Source organism: Paralichthys olivaceus, chromosome 14 (assembly GCF_024713975.1).
Source record: "Paralichthys olivaceus isolate ysfri-2021 chromosome 14, ASM2471397v2, whole genome shotgun sequence".
NCBI classification, from domain to species: domain Eukaryota; kingdom Metazoa; phylum Chordata; class Actinopteri; order Pleuronectiformes; family Paralichthyidae; genus Paralichthys; species Paralichthys olivaceus.
Genome location: NC_091106.1, coordinates 5,497,979 through 5,515,041, shown reverse-complemented (window position 1 = coordinate 5,515,041; position 17,063 = coordinate 5,497,979). Strand labels below are relative to the sequence as shown.

At 40.8% G+C, this 17,063-nt stretch overlaps 1 protein-coding gene across 2 annotated transcripts in view; it reads right to left on the bottom strand.

The window, feature by feature from the left end:
- LOC109629471 (inositol polyphosphate-5-phosphatase A) overlaps nt 1–17,063 on the bottom strand; it is a 145,347-nt gene that overhangs the window by 87,988 nt on the left and 40,296 nt on the right. For both annotated transcript variants that reach the window (XM_020087207.2, XM_020087200.2), the window contains exons 3-4: nt 6,342–6,442; nt 5,933–6,020 (exon numbers count right to left, since the gene is read on the bottom strand). In XM_020087207.2, the coding sequence (XP_019942766.1) occupies nt 5,933–6,020; nt 6,342–6,442 (189 nt within the window). The remainder of the gene's footprint in view (nt 1–5,932; nt 6,021–6,341; nt 6,443–17,063) is intronic.

Here is a 17,063-nt window from a genome sequence, read left to right as displayed (position 1 = left end):
TCCTTCAGAGGGTGTTTATTTGCTCTCAACACCTCCTAAGCGATCAATATTTTTAATTTGGGTCCGAGTTATTATTTTTCACATCACTGCGCCGGGGAGCAGAGTAAAGTGGCTCATATTTTAGCACTAAAAAGATCGATATGACAGGCTCACCTTCACTCTGCCCCCTCGGTGGCTGGGGGCCGCACATCATAATGGACGGTGGCGAGGTACACCCAGCCCGCCTCATGCTGGAATCACATCATTATCTGTGGACCCCCACCCCTGCACACACACACACACACACACACACAGATACATACCGCACCCTCCACAACAGGACAACAACACCTCCACCTCTAACACAACTGATTTACTTCCCCCGGCTACATCCCATCAAAACACACACGCGCACACACACACAGTTAAACACTTTATCAGAGCGCTGTTTATGGGGAGACGCTCGGTGTGAGTGTGTGTGTGTGTGTGTGTGTGTGTGTGACTGCAGTCCAAAGCCCAGTGCAGTGATGATCCAGGAGGGCAAAAGGCTCAGTTCTACAGATCCGACTCCTCGTAATAAATGCATCAATTTCTCCACCTCTTTACACAATCCATTAATTATATCTAAATTTTCAGTCAAAATATTTTCACACGGGGGGGGAATGCCCACTCTCTCTGCCCCATAACTCAAGTCTGATGGCAGTTTCATTGATTGTCGCTCAACACATGTCCAGAGCGTGTGCGTGTGTGTGTGTGTTTTTCTGTGTGCATGCTAGCGTATGTGTTTGTTAGGCTTTGACGCTGTATACGTGTGTGTCTGCACTTACGTCTGCCCCGAGAGCATGAGTGATGGCCGAGGAGAGTTATGGCCCGGCGATAATACCGAGCTGACATCTACTCCATTCAAGTGGCCTCAGTCGGTGCCGTACTTCTCACCATATTGAAATAAGAGCTCTCTTAGATTTAGTTTGCAATATTTTAACCTGCTTTATATGCCTGCTGCGGTCTTTTTAAACACGGAGCGGAGAGGTGGAGGAGGGAGGAGGAGGAGGGCTGCTCCTGCTAGTTAACCTCTGTGTGTAAAACCAACAGACTGTACACAGACCCCTCCTCTATGACCCCACTCTCTCTGGAAAGTATATAATCTCTATATGCAACCTGCATTTGTTTCATCATAAAAAAGGTGGAACAGGGGGAGGATGAGATACATTAAAAAGAAAAAAAGAGGGGGGAAAAAAGGCGTTAAACGTGGGTGACACATATTTCTGGGCAACACGGTAAACACACTCACGCCGAGTCCCTGTCAGCACAGAGGGACACTAAGTGTTCATAAATTCCTGGCCAAGCAGAGCGGTACTGATGATTGCATTACAGCACGCTGCCTCCGGAGCAGAGTGAGGCCGAGCTGCTGGCAGCGACTGACAGGGCTGCTCCGCTGACCACAGATCGGGAGGCAGGAAAGGCAAGAAAATAAATAAAGACAAAATTTGGCACTTGGCTCAGGCTGTTGATGATTTTTTGTTGAAAGTCTTAAATAGAAATTAAGAGGCTAAAGACTCACTATCAAACCAGCAACTTTTAAAAGATATCCTCAATGAATATTTGGGTTTTTCTGTTTTTAAATAGTACTTGTTGAACCTTGCTGGTTTTATGCCCAGCAGGAAACTAGTCACTTGATGAGACTGATATCAGTATTTAAACACAAAGAAAATATGGAGCAGTTTACCTCCTGGTCTGAGACTCGAAACCACAATTCAGAATGTTGTGCAGGTTTAAAATTCTTATAACATAATTTGTTTGTATCTAAATTATCATTGCTCATATTATTGCTTTATGTTAAGTTTCTAACTTTATATTTTGATGTCACAGCAAACTTTTAGAGATTCATTATTGTATCTTCTGCTGTAGCATGTAAGTGAAAACAAACTGAGAACATAAATTATGTTTCAAAGAATTTCTTCTTATATTCTGAATTCTAGAAAATTGTGCAGCTTTCGAAGGATTTTTTCTTCTCATCTCTTTGGCTTTCTTCAAGAAATTGGATAATTTAAATGTTTTATACACAAATAGTTAAGTCGAGTTTTTCTTCATGGTACTGAAACAAACAGGTTGCTTTTATCTTACTGAACAAAGCAAGAGGAGTTTCCCTTTAGGTGCCAAATTTGTGTGTCTGCCGATTTTGTTTCTCTCTCCTCTCTTTCCCTCCCTTACTTTTTCCTGCACTGCAGATTATAAACAAATTATTATCTGTGTGCCATCCTGTACTTATTCAATTATCTGATAATCTTAGGGGAGGTTGTGTACTATGAATGAATTGTTGAAATCCTAATATATTATAAAAGACACGTCCAGGGTGGATTTGTGAGTGCATTTCATTTTACATTAAACTGATTACATTCAAAGTTAAATTAAGTTTACATGCAGCCTAAGAGTTATACATATGTTTTATATGCAAACTACAATCCATTAAAATCCAAACTTTGAAGTTAGATCCACTTGACTGTTACCTGCTTTTTATTTCACGTCTCTCACCATTTGTTTGTATTCGAACATCAGACTGACTCCATTAAAATGAAATGAGAAACCATTGACACGCACAAAGGCTTGATTTGAACTTTGAGTGTGAGTGTTATTAGATCCACAAATTAGCAGGACAAAGTGCTCGGACACTAAAACGCTGTCTGCGAGGGTGGAAATGAACATAAACATGCATTCTCACACACACACACACACACACACACACACACACACACACACACACACACACACACACACTCAGAGGCATGGTTTAAAAGGAGACAGCGGTGTCCTGTCAAGCCGCAGAGCCTGATTTATCCTCTGTTGCTGCTCTCATTCCTGTCCTGCAGACCACTGACATGAGGGATGCCTTTAATTTCCCATTAAAATGCCCTGGAACAACTGAGGGCCGAGGAGGCAGCGTGCGCCGCGGTGTGTCTGTGTATGTGCATTGCTTGATTGGACTGTGTGTGGCGGCCGTGTGTTTGAGCGTGAAGGTTCGCAGGCGTTTCCGTGAACCTGCACAGACACCAGAGTGCGAGCGTGTGTCGGGGAACGGCACATCATCGCAGATGACACAGGGCTGCGGCAGCTCCAGGGCCAGGCCCACGATAAATATTAATGGCCAAGAACAAGTGGATTGGGAGTTGAGTTATCAGGGCGGGCCTTCCTAATTGACATTTTACCTGCTGTATACCTTAACAAGGCTGTAAAACACCGGACCGGCCTCAGCCGTAGGGGGGACGTGTCAGTCAAGCTCTCCCCCATCATCGCTGCCCTCCTCTGGGAGGAGAGGAGGAGCTCCAGCTCATTGTTCAGATTCAGCATCATGGTGCCACATGCAGCATTTCAACATCAAGTTATCAGCATGTGTGATTTGAAGAAATTAAGTAAACCAGGTAAACAAGGCTCCAAACTCTTTTAGTCTGTGTACAGCACTGTGCTTTGTTGATCAGCAGGTTGGATTTCAGGGGAAATCTGTAACATTTCACAGATTAACTGTTTTTACTCAACTAATAATAAAACTGTTAATTTCAGGACCACTTTTCTGATTGATTCAAAGATTATTTTTTTTTCTAACTGGCTGGAGAGTTTAAAAATTGTTTTTTTTTTTGGTTCAGGTTTATATTTTTGTTTAGGATTTAAAATGCAATTTAAAAAGAAAGCTTTTAACATTTCCTCAAATTTAAATCACAGTTTTGATGAGTGATTTATTTCTTTCATAAAAAAGAATGAGAACACAAAAGCCATCACAATTCAGCAATCGAAAGAGAGTAAAGATGCTGCAATAGAAGACAAAAGAAAAACAACAAATACTCAGGTTTGACCTCTGGTTATTTTAGAAGTTAAATTAAAATAGAAACTGATTAAGTTTGTGTCGATCAACTAATTGATAAACTTCTTTTCAGCTTTAATAGCAGTTGTAAAACAGAAGGAGAGTCTTTCATAACAGAACTTCACACTTTGATTTATCAATCACATTCCTCCCCTGACACAGGGATGTAGTTCAAACACACTCTCACACGGAGCAGGCATGACTCTCTGACAGGCCTTTACCACGCACTCGCTACATTACTACACTCCCGCTCATCCAAAACATCCACTTGGCGGCTTCCAAAGAATCTACACACACACACACACAAACACATGTAAACTGCATACAAAGACGCAACAAAAAACACACACTCATCCAGAGTGGAATCTCTGGACCCAGAAAAGTGTTCCTACTTCCATTATCTGAAAATTGACAGGCGAGGCAGACAACAAACAATTATCCCCGGAGCACAGGGGGGAGAAAAAAAAAATCGAAGACTGAGAAAACAAATATGGGTGATGTCATCAAAGCTAAATGGCAAGCCCTGTGTGAGAAAGACTGGAGAGTCTCTTCATATTTACTGTTGCCAGGATTTCAATATCAACATCATAGAAAGCACATCAGATGTTTCTCTTTCCACTGACTGCTTCACAAAGAGACGCACAAACTGCCATCTCTATTTGACCAAAAGGAGAACACAACAAAAAGGTTAATCTATAGACAAACACCATTAAATAAACAGCTCATGATGCTGCGATATTAGCGGGAGCTTATATGGAATGGCAGATAATTATATTTTCTAAAGGCCAATGTTTGTAATATTTTTTTGAAAAGAGCAAATGGGACTCGGTGGGTGCTGTGATTTATGAGCGTTTGTAGAGGTGCAGCGTAGCGTGGTGATAAGGCCGAAAACATGGAGGAGAACCAGAAGCGACTATGACTCGGTGATCGCAGACAAAACCCGGACCAGGATCCACACCAGAGGCTGCTGAGCTTATTATGCTACAGGCCTCTTTTTTTACTTTATCACCTGGGGGCGCACAGGAGATCATCGGATATTCAGTCTGTCAATTGAGCATCAGACATAAAACCACACTTAAATCCACACTTGTTGTAATCCACTCCATGAGCACAGGGTTGAAGTGGGTGCTGCTCGGGTTTGAGTATCTGGCGCCACCAAGAGGCCACATTAAACAAAGTGGGACAAATGAATGCAGGACAAGGGGCCAATCGCAAACATTATAAGTTCTGTTACAAAGATACTTTCATAAGGGCTCATATTATATTCAGAGACATTAGTAATATTTATTGATGTGTCAGTTGAACAGAAATATTTTATATATTTATGTCATGTATTTGAAGATGACAGTATGGTTGTCTGATATGTATCAGTGTAACACATTATCCCACAAATAGACAATTTGATTTATTTTACAAAAATAGTCAAGTTCATATATTTGCATTGGTTTTAAGTTTAATTGTTTAAAGTGTGTAAGTGTTTTTAGTATATTCAGACATTTAAGATTACCTGTATATTTATATAAAAGTTTTGATAATAAAAACTAACAACAAGCTAATGTTAAGGAATTCATAATTATTATTATCACTATGTTATTATCTTCACAAAGACATTTAAACTTAAGTTTTAACTTCAGCGCTGGCAACTGAATCATTCCCAGGTGTCTACTGCCATCCTGTGGTCACTTGCTGTCATTGCGGCTTGAATGAAAAGTAGCAGGTATCAGAACATTATCAGGTTTCGTAAACTCATCAGCTCAGTCTTGAGTTCACTTACATTTACTACAAGCAATACCTCTGTGTGTGGTAATCTCATAATGCATCTGTGTGTAGTGTTTATTTGCATCAACCAACAGCTTCAAGTCAATAAATTCAAATGTTTGGATTAATACATTTGATATAATCAGTTTTGGCTGACGAGTCCTGAATAAAATAATGGCTTCTATAATAAGCAAAAGAAAATAAATAAAATGAAGTTAATCACTAACTTAAAAATGTAATCAATGTTGAGGTGCCAATCATTCACCCTTCAACTCTCTAAACATTACTCTGTACTTTTTCCTAGAATGCAAATGCATCATTAGTGTGTGAGACAGTACTCACTGTGAAATGCTCCTGGGATTTGTAGTTCTCATCGAGGTAGATGCGGGCTCTGCTGTACTCCTTCATGGCATCACTGGACAAAATCTCTCTGATGGACAGAACACACACACACACATACACACACACACACACACACACACACAGACAGATATATCAGGGTATGTCAATCAAATCCCCCAAATCTAGTGTTTGTCAAGTTGCATCACATATCTGAATAATGTATAATGTTACTACTGCTACTCATAATAATAATAATAATAATGTTTTGCTGTGCTGACGTACAGTTTGGATGCAACCAGTGGGGGGAGTAGTACGCTCAGTTGAAAATCTGTCCACTCCAGTTGAGTTTGTAAATATGTTTTCATTATGTTATTATGATTTTTTTTCAAAACCTTTGGTACAAACTTACTTGACAAAAGTATCCACGTGTGACATGGACGCCTCATAATTCTTCCCGCCCACCTCTTGACAGTGTACTGCTAAGAAGTGAGGCTTGTGTGACTGGACTGTCTGTGAGGGCAAAACAAGAGAGAGAGAAAAACAACAGGTAAAAAAGGATGGACAGTGACAAACAGGTCCATTCATTGCAAGGGCATCCATAACAGCTGTAACAACACTGCAGTCAGCCCATGGGCTCACAATAAACAAAAGTTCAGTTGAATTATCCAGCCGAGAGCAAAAGCCTCTGCGATTCTTCCTAACTCAGCTGTGTGACATGCTCCTGTATTTGCACAAGACAAAGTGCCTTGCTAATGTAGGCAGGAGGCACTTAGTGAGCTTGTTCCACAAGCAGAGCGCTGGCCCCTCTTCATCCACCAACAGGGATGTGCCTGCAGCTCTGTGTGTATGTACAGCAGGGTGTGACAGATGCTCACACGTCACAACCTCTGCTGACACATCACCCTCAAAAACAACTCCTCCGCTCCAGGAACATGTCAGCAACACGCATCACAATGTGTGCAGGACACAGGCTGTTTTATTCAAGTGAAAAAGGTGAAATTAATGTAAAATGGCAGGTATATTATGTCATCTGATTCCACAAACATCTGTCTGTCTGTCTGTGGAACGTGCAATTGAATCAACAGGCGTCCAGAGCTCTGTAGTAGTCAGTTGTGGTGGGACAGTTTGCCATGAGTTGAACATGTCTTCTCCTACATCCTCTTATAAAATACAGCAGCGGTCATCGGGGTCAAACCGTGGGTCAATATGGCAGCCAGATGATTTTGATAATTGTAATATTTTCATTTCCCCATAATGGGACTGAGACAAAATAATAGCAAAACAAATATTAGAAACACTTTCCCCCATTTGTCTTCAAAGTAATAGCACAACAATAAATATGTATTTAGCTGCAATGCTTCATATTGAGCTGAATTACAGAGCTTTTATTTTGAAAGGTTGTGAACTTGGGTCTGAAGCTTGTGAAAGAAAGCAGTTAAGTAAAATATTCAAATTTATATACCCCACATGTGAACATTAATAAAAACAAATTCATATCTATGATCTATACATCTTCACTGAATGAACAAAGTTTTCAACTTCACTCTGCACCATAGACTGTTTATAAAACGCTCTGCAACAACATCCAGCACACAAACAATAAGTGACAAAGAAGCTCCGGAGAATTAACACAGCCAAACATTCAGGTTTTGAACTGGTTCATATCAATGAGTGATTCCATATGTAAAGTAAAAGTGGTACGATCCACTTTCCTGGAGTCACATGACCTCATGTTACGTCCCTTAAACATGGCGAGGTGTTTGTGAGCACCCAGTCAGAGGTTTCCAGAGTGGCTGACCTCTAATGGAAAAATCAATAGCACTGAGTGATTTACAGCGCTCACAAGCACTCACAGTGCTCGGGCCTAAAGATGGCAGGCAGAGGCGATTCATCAATGTCACCGGGTGTTGGGGAGGGGGGGTGCTGGGGTCTACAAGCGGTCACTAGACTTTAACGGAGCCCTGCTACTTCCCCCAGCACCCGCCTCAGCGCTGCATTATGCTCACTACAGGCCCAATCAAATAAAAGTAATGTATGGCAATAACACTATGGATTTTCCATCAACCTATGGCTTGTCACTTAGCTCGATGACCCAGCGGAGGCAACCTACAGCGGCTCAAACTTGGAAAGATTAGTGGACCTATCAACTCGCACGAGAAAAGGTCACACTCTCAAGGAGGCTGCAACTAATGTCAGGCTCAAATGTGACATGTAGGACATGAGTGCATGTGCACACACACAAACGTGCACATGCCCGTGTTAATCGACTGCATCTTATTTATCTTTCCAGGCTGTAAATTCAGATCTACGCTGGCAAACAGAAAGGTGGTAATTTCATTACCAGAATTACCAACGTTATCAGCCCAAAACCAAACAGCATCAGCCACTGACCTTATTTTACACTGCAAAGAACAAACCACAGACTGATTTCCAACTGAATCTACCGCTGTTCACAAGAAATCCTGCTGACATCTGAAACACATTGTATAACTGCATTGATACAGCATGTTTTACTATGATGGGCAGCAACCGTGGAGACCTGTCTAAACAAGCCTCGGACAGTGACAGCTGCTGCGACAGTGGTGAGAAAAGCCTGCGAGGCCTGTGACTCACAGAGCTGCTGCCACAGGAGACCACGTGCCTCACAAGGATGTCGGAAGGCGACGTGTTTGATACGGGGGTGAGCAGTTTGAGCGTAAGCGCTGAATGTAGTTGATGTGTGGACCTAAGTGTAACCCTTGAGTAAAGTGTCAGTTAAAGTACAATGAGTAAACGACTCAGTTGAAGAACTGAAAGGAGTTGAAACGTTGGTGGAAACACAGTGGAGGTGATAAGCTGGCCTGGAAGTGGAGGCCCCGAAACTAAGTAGTGACAGATTAAGTGTATGAGCTGAAAGGAGATGTGGAGTGTCGGCTGACTTGTAAACACAGACAGCAATTGAAGCAAAATGGGTTTCAAACCTGGTCCTTACAATTCATAACGCAACACACGGCCCACAACAATGTTAATATCACGATACAGTGATTCTGCAATAACCGAAACATTGCAAGAGAATTACAGAATGATATCATCAACATATTCATCTAACTGAAGAAAACTGAGTTTGAATCAAACTGACATGAAACAATGTACAAAAAAAAGTCTTATCTCAATTCGTCTTTAGACTCTGACAGAAACACTTTGCCTTGTTGATGTCCACATGTAACATCGTTCCATTAAATAAATATGAGTATTTACTAAATATTCATATTCTCATGAGTAACAACCATGATATATATATAAATATATAGATATATTGCTATTTTGTCCCACCTCTATATTCTTATTAATTCCAAAGAAAATAAATTATTGTTTCAGTTTGATTCATGCTAATGATTTGATATAAAAGTTGCACTGCTCCCCAGATAAAATGGCCCAGACAAACGGAGGCTTTGATGAGAACTAATCAGGACAGCCTGAGTCCCATTTCATGGTTCCCATTTGAAGGTGAGAAATAATCAGATTCATCATAGGAGATAGTGAGCTGACGTACGACCAGGACTCTTTGCTTTAGTCAAAATCAGAAAAATAAAATCCGATCCCTGCAGGGAAATTGCTTTGTTACAGTTACACAACACGTAATGAGGGAGTAAAATAAATAGAGACTATAACACAGAACATGGGGAGACTCTGGTCCGGATGAAGTCTTCAAATCTTGAGACTCAGGGTAACAGTGTGACTGACGTAACCACTCAACTGTGGTGCATTCACTGACTCAAAAGCTTCCGTGTAGACGTATTGTTGAAAAAAAAGGGGCTCTGAGATACAATCTGGAAAATTCTGTTAAGATTCATGAAATTAAGGCTTAAATCCTATTAGACCCATATGTCACCAAATAATAAATCAAAAAATAATATGATGATCTGCAACAGTGCTTTTTTTTTTATTGTTTTGTTTTTGATTTGTTTGCAATTCACATAACTCATGACTGGATGTGGGGACCTGACACAACCACTGGCCTGAGACCAAGGTCCAGAGAAGTTTCCAATGCAAATCAGCTGTGGGATTATCCAATGCAGTGCGGTTGTGATGCAAAGCGGGGTTTACGCTATCGAAGCAGCGACATCCGATTGCCATCTAACCCAGGATACTGCACACGTGGAGCAGGCAAATGACGCTGCTTTGCTTATGTGTAAAAGATCGGGATATCCTGAGACAGAGCAGGAGTCGTAAAACAGGATTTGATTGGCTCGTTGTCACGAGAAATAAGGAAATGAGAAGCAAATAAAAAAAGAATCATTGCATTTATCACAGGGTAGCCATATGACAGCAGTGCATGGCTTTTGATTTTAACCTGATATAGATTCATTCAGAAAATGCTTTATTAGCATCTACCTACAGATTCCACGTCTGTCAGTGTATGTGGAATACATATCTCCCCTCTCATTCTATCAGCTTCACACTTGGCATGTGTATCATTAATGCCCCAGGAATTAGCAGTTTTAAATATTGTGCAATTTGGACGAGCCACACCTCAACATCAATAGAAATTGAAAAAAGGTGACCAGCACCCTGTAGTCAAACTAGGTCAAACTGCGTTTCAACTACTGCTTGATCATTTTTGATAACCTGATTATTTCTATTTTAGACATTCCTGTGTGACGTGGGTACTGATCTCCATTCATTCATAGAATCACTTCCTCTTATTATTTGTTTGTTGTCAAAGTGAAAGCACAACATTTGTTTTGTTGCTGTAATGCTTTAAATTGAGCTTAGACCTCCGAAACAGCTGAAACGCAATGTATGCAAAAATAACACCAGTTATGTAAATCATTTCAACTTATATACAAGCTACACGTGAACAGTAATGAAGAACATTCACCATCATAATTTTAAAAACACTGACCATGACATTTTTATAGCAGATAAACCAGGTAGGCTGTACACAAAGTTTTCTAACTTCACCCTGCACCATAGACTGTTTATAAAGAGCTCGTCCAACACACAAACAATGAAAGAGTGAGAGTATATTGCAGAAGTGTTTGAGGAGGACTCACTAATAACAAGGAATAGCTCTGAAGTAGCTCCGGATCATTAACACAGGACAAGAGAACAGAACATTTCTGCAGGTTTCGACAGTGCTAGTTCTTTTAAATTCTAAGACAATTTTTGTAGCATGACAAAATTAAACATTCACATTGAACTGTCAAAGCCTGGTGGATATTTTAACGCTTGTTCCCGTAATTCACTGTCTCTGATGGTCATACCAGAATCATACAAGAAACGCTGAGTGAGTAATTGCACTCCTTTATATGAGGCTGGACATGTATGGGTATGAGTAAGTGCTGGCTGCCAGATATCACGGGGAGTTTCTCTACACCCCTCCAGCGTTACCATCAGAGGTTGATTCCTGTAAATAGTTCAGATTAAAGCCTCTCCTCCACAGAAATGAGTCGCAGTTCTCTCAGAACAGAGACTCATAGATCTGCAGACAACTTGGGGCAATTCAGTTTGCTTGGAGCTGCCTAAATAACTAAATGAACTAAACAAGTTACCACAGCAGAGTTTGTCTAAACTGCTCCAAACATGCCTGGTATGAAGAGGCCCTGTCAACAACAGGCGCTGCACAACAATCAAGTGGGGAGAGTTACACAGAGAACGGCAGATGCACGGCAGGAGATGTTCTGTGGTAGCTGGTACAAATCTGCTCGACATGAACTATGAACAAGGTGTGTCTTGTCGTAAATAATTTGATTTCCTCCTGGAGTTCCCTCCAGCTGCAGCTAAACTGTGATCTGCAGAGCCATTCCCTGTGACAAATAACTAAAGGACAGGAGATACACCAGCTGTGACTTACAGAGGCATACAGCACAGACATGTCACACATTAAGACATGTGTTAGGCGTGCACATACCAACATGCAACTTTGCACAACACCCTCTGCTGTGGCTGCAGCTCTGTAAAAGCCAGTTTAACAGCTTTTATTGTTTATTTTCCAGGTGCTGCAGTGGAACTATTTGGTGATTTTGTTGAGTTTTTTTTTTTTTTTTTATAATGACAGCTCTTTCCTCCCAAGCAGTAAGACTGACTGAGGAATGCCAATAATTGCCTTGGTTCAGAGATGCATGCATTTTTGGGGGGTGCTACAGTGTGAACTGACGACGTGGTGCAGATCTGGTTAAATGCTTCCTGATGACACAGTGCTTCTACATGATTAACGCAACGCTGACAATTTAACTCGTTGGGTGTGAGAGCAGAGTTTTTCCTGTGCGAAACAACCTTTGGATTCCCGCCAAGTCGTCTCACAGCTCAAGTCAGAAGTCATGACACCGAAAAGTATCAGACGAAACAGCACGCTAACCGATGGACCAGAGGATACAGTGAGCGTATTGTGTGCATAGAAGGAGTCACGATGAAGCTAGCGCGGCGTGGCTGATTGTAGTTAACTCTCGCCGCCACTGCTGGTTGTTCCCAGCCGCGGCGAGTCCAGAGTCTGATGCTTCTTTCCATGACGTCAGCCAGCAGCAGCACAGGGCTGGCATGAGGGTACAGGCCTGCCTGGTTCACACAGGGGCACACCTCTCTCTCTCTCGCATTCTCTCATGCCTCCCTTGTTTCACACACACTCCATTACATACACACACAGACACACACTTTCTATGCACAAACAAAGAAACCTTCCTCAGAAGCGCACAAGCCTGTGGCACAATGCAAAGAGAATTCCTTAACAGCCATAACAGGACATGTTTATCTAAACACACACACACACACACACACACACACACACACACACACACACACACACACACACACACACACACACACACACACACACACACACACACACACACGCACACAGCAATAAACAAGCTCTTCATCAACTCAGGGAGGATTTGCAGCTGAGCAGATGTTTGTGTACTATATTATCTGTATAGTCTAAAATGAGGGGACATTCTTTACATATGATGAGGCACGATGAATATAACAGATTATTTGGCTTGAGAGAAATCATAAACTATTAGATATCAGCATTGTGGCTGTCACAAGCCATCTTCAAATATCAGTATCAGAGTCAACTGAGGTCATTTCTGTTTGTTGGCTTTAGTTTGAAACCATTCAGATTTGTTTACTTTAGCCAGTCAGGATGCAGGAATGCTACCTGTTAACAGTGTGTCAGTGAAAACCACAGAGAAGCATGAACAAATATATAGCCAAGCTGTCTCAGTAAACATATCAACACTGGCAACATCACACATGCTTTTTTGGGTTTTTGTTATGTTAACTAAATATTTTGCAGCTATTTGTGGAACATTTCTCAGGTGTACTACCTCCAAAGTGTTGAAAATTACTATTAAACCTTGGTATTTTATATCAGAGAGGTGATGCGAGCCAGAACAGTTTCAGATAAGCATTATTCCCTCCACATTCCTCTCTCGACTGTAGGACACACTTTGGGCTGTTTTAACACATGGAATAAATTTAGGAAAGGGCCAAATCCAGTTTTAATAGTTCAAAGGTGGGAAGAAAAAGTTGAAGGGCCAAGAGCATGGTCTCTTAAATAATCATGGACGTGTTTTAGGCATGCAATGAACCAATACCATTAGACAAGAAAAATGACAACTGCATCAATCTGAATCCTGATGCCTGAAAATGGATTAAATCTGCAGTGACGGCACCTTCAACACTTGTGCTTTACAGAAGGTGTGATTTAGATAAGAGGAACCTCTGCAGTAAAAGCAGTGGCACTCCCCACATTTCCCTATATCATGATTCAAATCCTGTGGTTATGAACAAAGTGCTAAGGTTACAATTGGATTCACTGGACATTTAGCATCACCACAACTGGACAATGAAAGACATCTGTCTGCATGGTGTACAGAAAATGACTTAATAAAAAAAATTAAAAAATAAATAAAGGAAGTCATTTTTGACTTCGGGGAAGAAAAAGGAAACACACCACTCTGCACTCAGCATGTATGGGGGGAGGGGGTCGAGACGGTGGCAGGCTTCAAATACTTGGGAGTCCACATTTCTGAAGACCTGACCTGGAGTGTGAACACTGCCCTCTTTGTCAAGACAGCACAACAACCTGAAAGCTCAATGAACTCCCCAAGAAACTGCTGACCAACTTCTAACCACTGTACTCGGCTCCCCACTACCAAATCTGGAGGACATCCACTCGTGTCGGATACACAGACGGGCAGTCAACATCAGCAGGGACTCCTCACACCCTGGTCACTTCTTGTACGCCACCCTCCCCTCAGGCAGGCTCAGGGTCATACGTGCCAAGACAAACCGAACCGAGGAACAGCTTGTTTTTAAGGGCTGTGGACAGGCTGATAAATTCATACCACCCTAAGAAATGAAGAGTAGTTGGTAAAATGGAAGACATCTTGTAGTGTTGTTAAGTTTTCGTCTGCACATTGTAATGATGGCCTCCAGTCAGCCGCATGCCACTGAAGTGGTCAGTTTACCTATACTGCCATGGAAAACACCAACCAACGTCCATATAGGGTTTTAACCTTATTTAAAAAATGGAAAATCATGCTTTTGCTTAGGTGTTATAATTTCATGAACACTTATATTTACCTATACAAAAAGTGTCTGACCAATGTATCTACACTGTATAGCTGCATTAGGTAGCAAGCAAATATTGAATTAGGACTCAGTATGAGGATAACAATACACAGCGTAACATGACTGAGATCAGGATTATTTAGAAAAAAAATAACACGTAATACATTTTGTTTGTACTGAGTAAAAGTAGAGGTCATGGCACCAGCCACAGAACGTTTCAGGTCTCAGGAACACGTCGTAGCTTAGAGGCAACTTCATGGAACTTACTGGTTTGGAAGTTTCCTGGAAACCTAATCATGCACTAAAGAATGTTTTAATATAATTATAAGATACAGGATTAAAGGCAGTCTAGTAGGATTGTCTGGCCTTGGCATCCATAGTGAATACCATTCTATTGTTTAATGAGTTTAAATGAGGATGTCTATTCTCCTGTGTAGAATACATGAGGCAACAGATTCCCTCTATCATTTAACTTCAGATGCAACAAAACAGAGTTTAAGATAAAAAGAGTTTGAGTTGCAAAGCTTCAACGTACAATTTGAGCAATATAATCATCTGAATATTGTTGTTTTATAAATGTTTTGTCTTTCTGACAATATTTGAATATGTGACCGACTGTATTCTTGTAAGAGGCTTGAGGCTAAACTTCATGAAGACAGTCAGGCGGGAGTCTGTGTGTTCAGGGTGGGTCTGGAATATTTATACTCACATCTGGTGGACTGGGGGTTCCTGGTACAGTAAATAAGAATGTGTGTTTTTAACAGTATTTGACTTTTTGTATATTTACTCAGACTTCCGCTTAGTTTAAACAAGGAGCTACTAAAACGAAAAACTTTAAAATATGCCTACATTTGTATATGTATTAAATGTCGTGAAGAGCCTGTTTACTATATCAAATGTGTTTGCATTCACATCTCTTCATTGAGGAGCTCCTGTGTTCATATTAAAACACTTGACACAAAACCTATGTTCACTTTCGCCTGCATAAACTCACTCTGCCAAATTTGACTCGGTTATGAATGAAGAGTTAAGAAACAAGATACATCCTGGAACAGAAAGAGTTGTTGTCTATGTGACGCAACGACTCTCTCTGAATCACACTTCTCTAAACTCGTCATGAATGTGAGCTCTCTTTACCTTCCAGCAACTCAAAACTTTGACATAGGCACTCTTCCCTGCACTGTGGAGTTTATTCATTCATTCATTCAATGAGCTCACAGCTAAGGACTGTGGAGTCGTAACTGAAGAATGATTATCTGCGTCAGCATGTGCAGTTATTCCAGGATACTTACAGGTTGTGACAAACCACTTCCTGGAGATAAAAGTCACCCTGAGGCTTATGGCTTTTGTTTTATGTCTTTTCAAACTCCAATACTATCTCCTAAACTTTCACGAGCAGCATAACAGTTTATTGTTTGTGTTTGTGCGCACTAAATGTTTGACACGAGACAGGATCCTTCACCTTTACAGCCAATGTATAATCAGTCTATATACATTCATGGCTCTAAAGCTCCTTGGTTGACACTGACACACACATGCATGATGGCAATGTTGAGCAATGCTATGAATTTCTCAATTTCTGCCATGCTTACTTATGAACTTGAAGATATGACAAATTTCATTTTGCAGCTTATTCTCTTTCTTCCTGAGCGTTCCTACTCGTATCTTTCATTATTTCTGTCTTCAGTTTCTGTCTGACTTTCATTTGTGTGGCTTCTGTCTATTCATTCATCAACCTCTACCGCATTTGACTTTGACTTCATCGTGTCAACTTCTATGGAGGGTTTGATGCTGCTGAAGTGACTTGTGGGTTTTCTGTGTAAGTAATATTAGTCAGACTATAAAGATAATGCAGCTATTGTGCATATTTCCCCATATTTCAAATAAGGTGCATTTATGGAATCAGTGTTGAAGTTTCAGGCTTCAGTGACTTTTCCGATTAGAAGGCTGGCATTAGGAGACATGCTGGTACCTGAATAATTGGAGAACATATTCCTGTGATAGTCTAAAAACAACTTCTTCTGAACTCCTTTTTCAACAAGCACACACAGGATGATCTTTTAGCCATTAGACCTATTGTGTTGTGAAATTTGGACACACACAGAAAGTGGAAACAAGCAAGCTGTTAGCTGGGTGTTACTTTTTGTTCATGTTATTTCAGCACATGCTGAGTCACTGGCACCTTCAGCATGCTTACTGTTGAATTAATCCCACGTTACACAAAAGAGCTTGCAACCATTAGCTCTCTGTATTAGTGGGTCCAATTGTTGTGACAGCAAATGACTGGAATGTCAAAACTCACTGCAAAAGGTGTCAGTCATAACCAAGGGTAAATGAGCCCTGTGATACACATACATAGGGGGCGCTATAACCGAAAGATGGATAAAACTAAAATTGTGTAATGATAATAATAATAAATAGAACTAGAAGTACTCACAGAAACAACTCATTAATAGTAATATAACAAAAGTTAAATATATGTAATGCTTATGTATTGTGTAAGTACAGAGATGAAGTATAGCACAAAAAGATTTGTAAAATGTTTTACCTTCAGTCAAGAGCAAAAATCTGAATC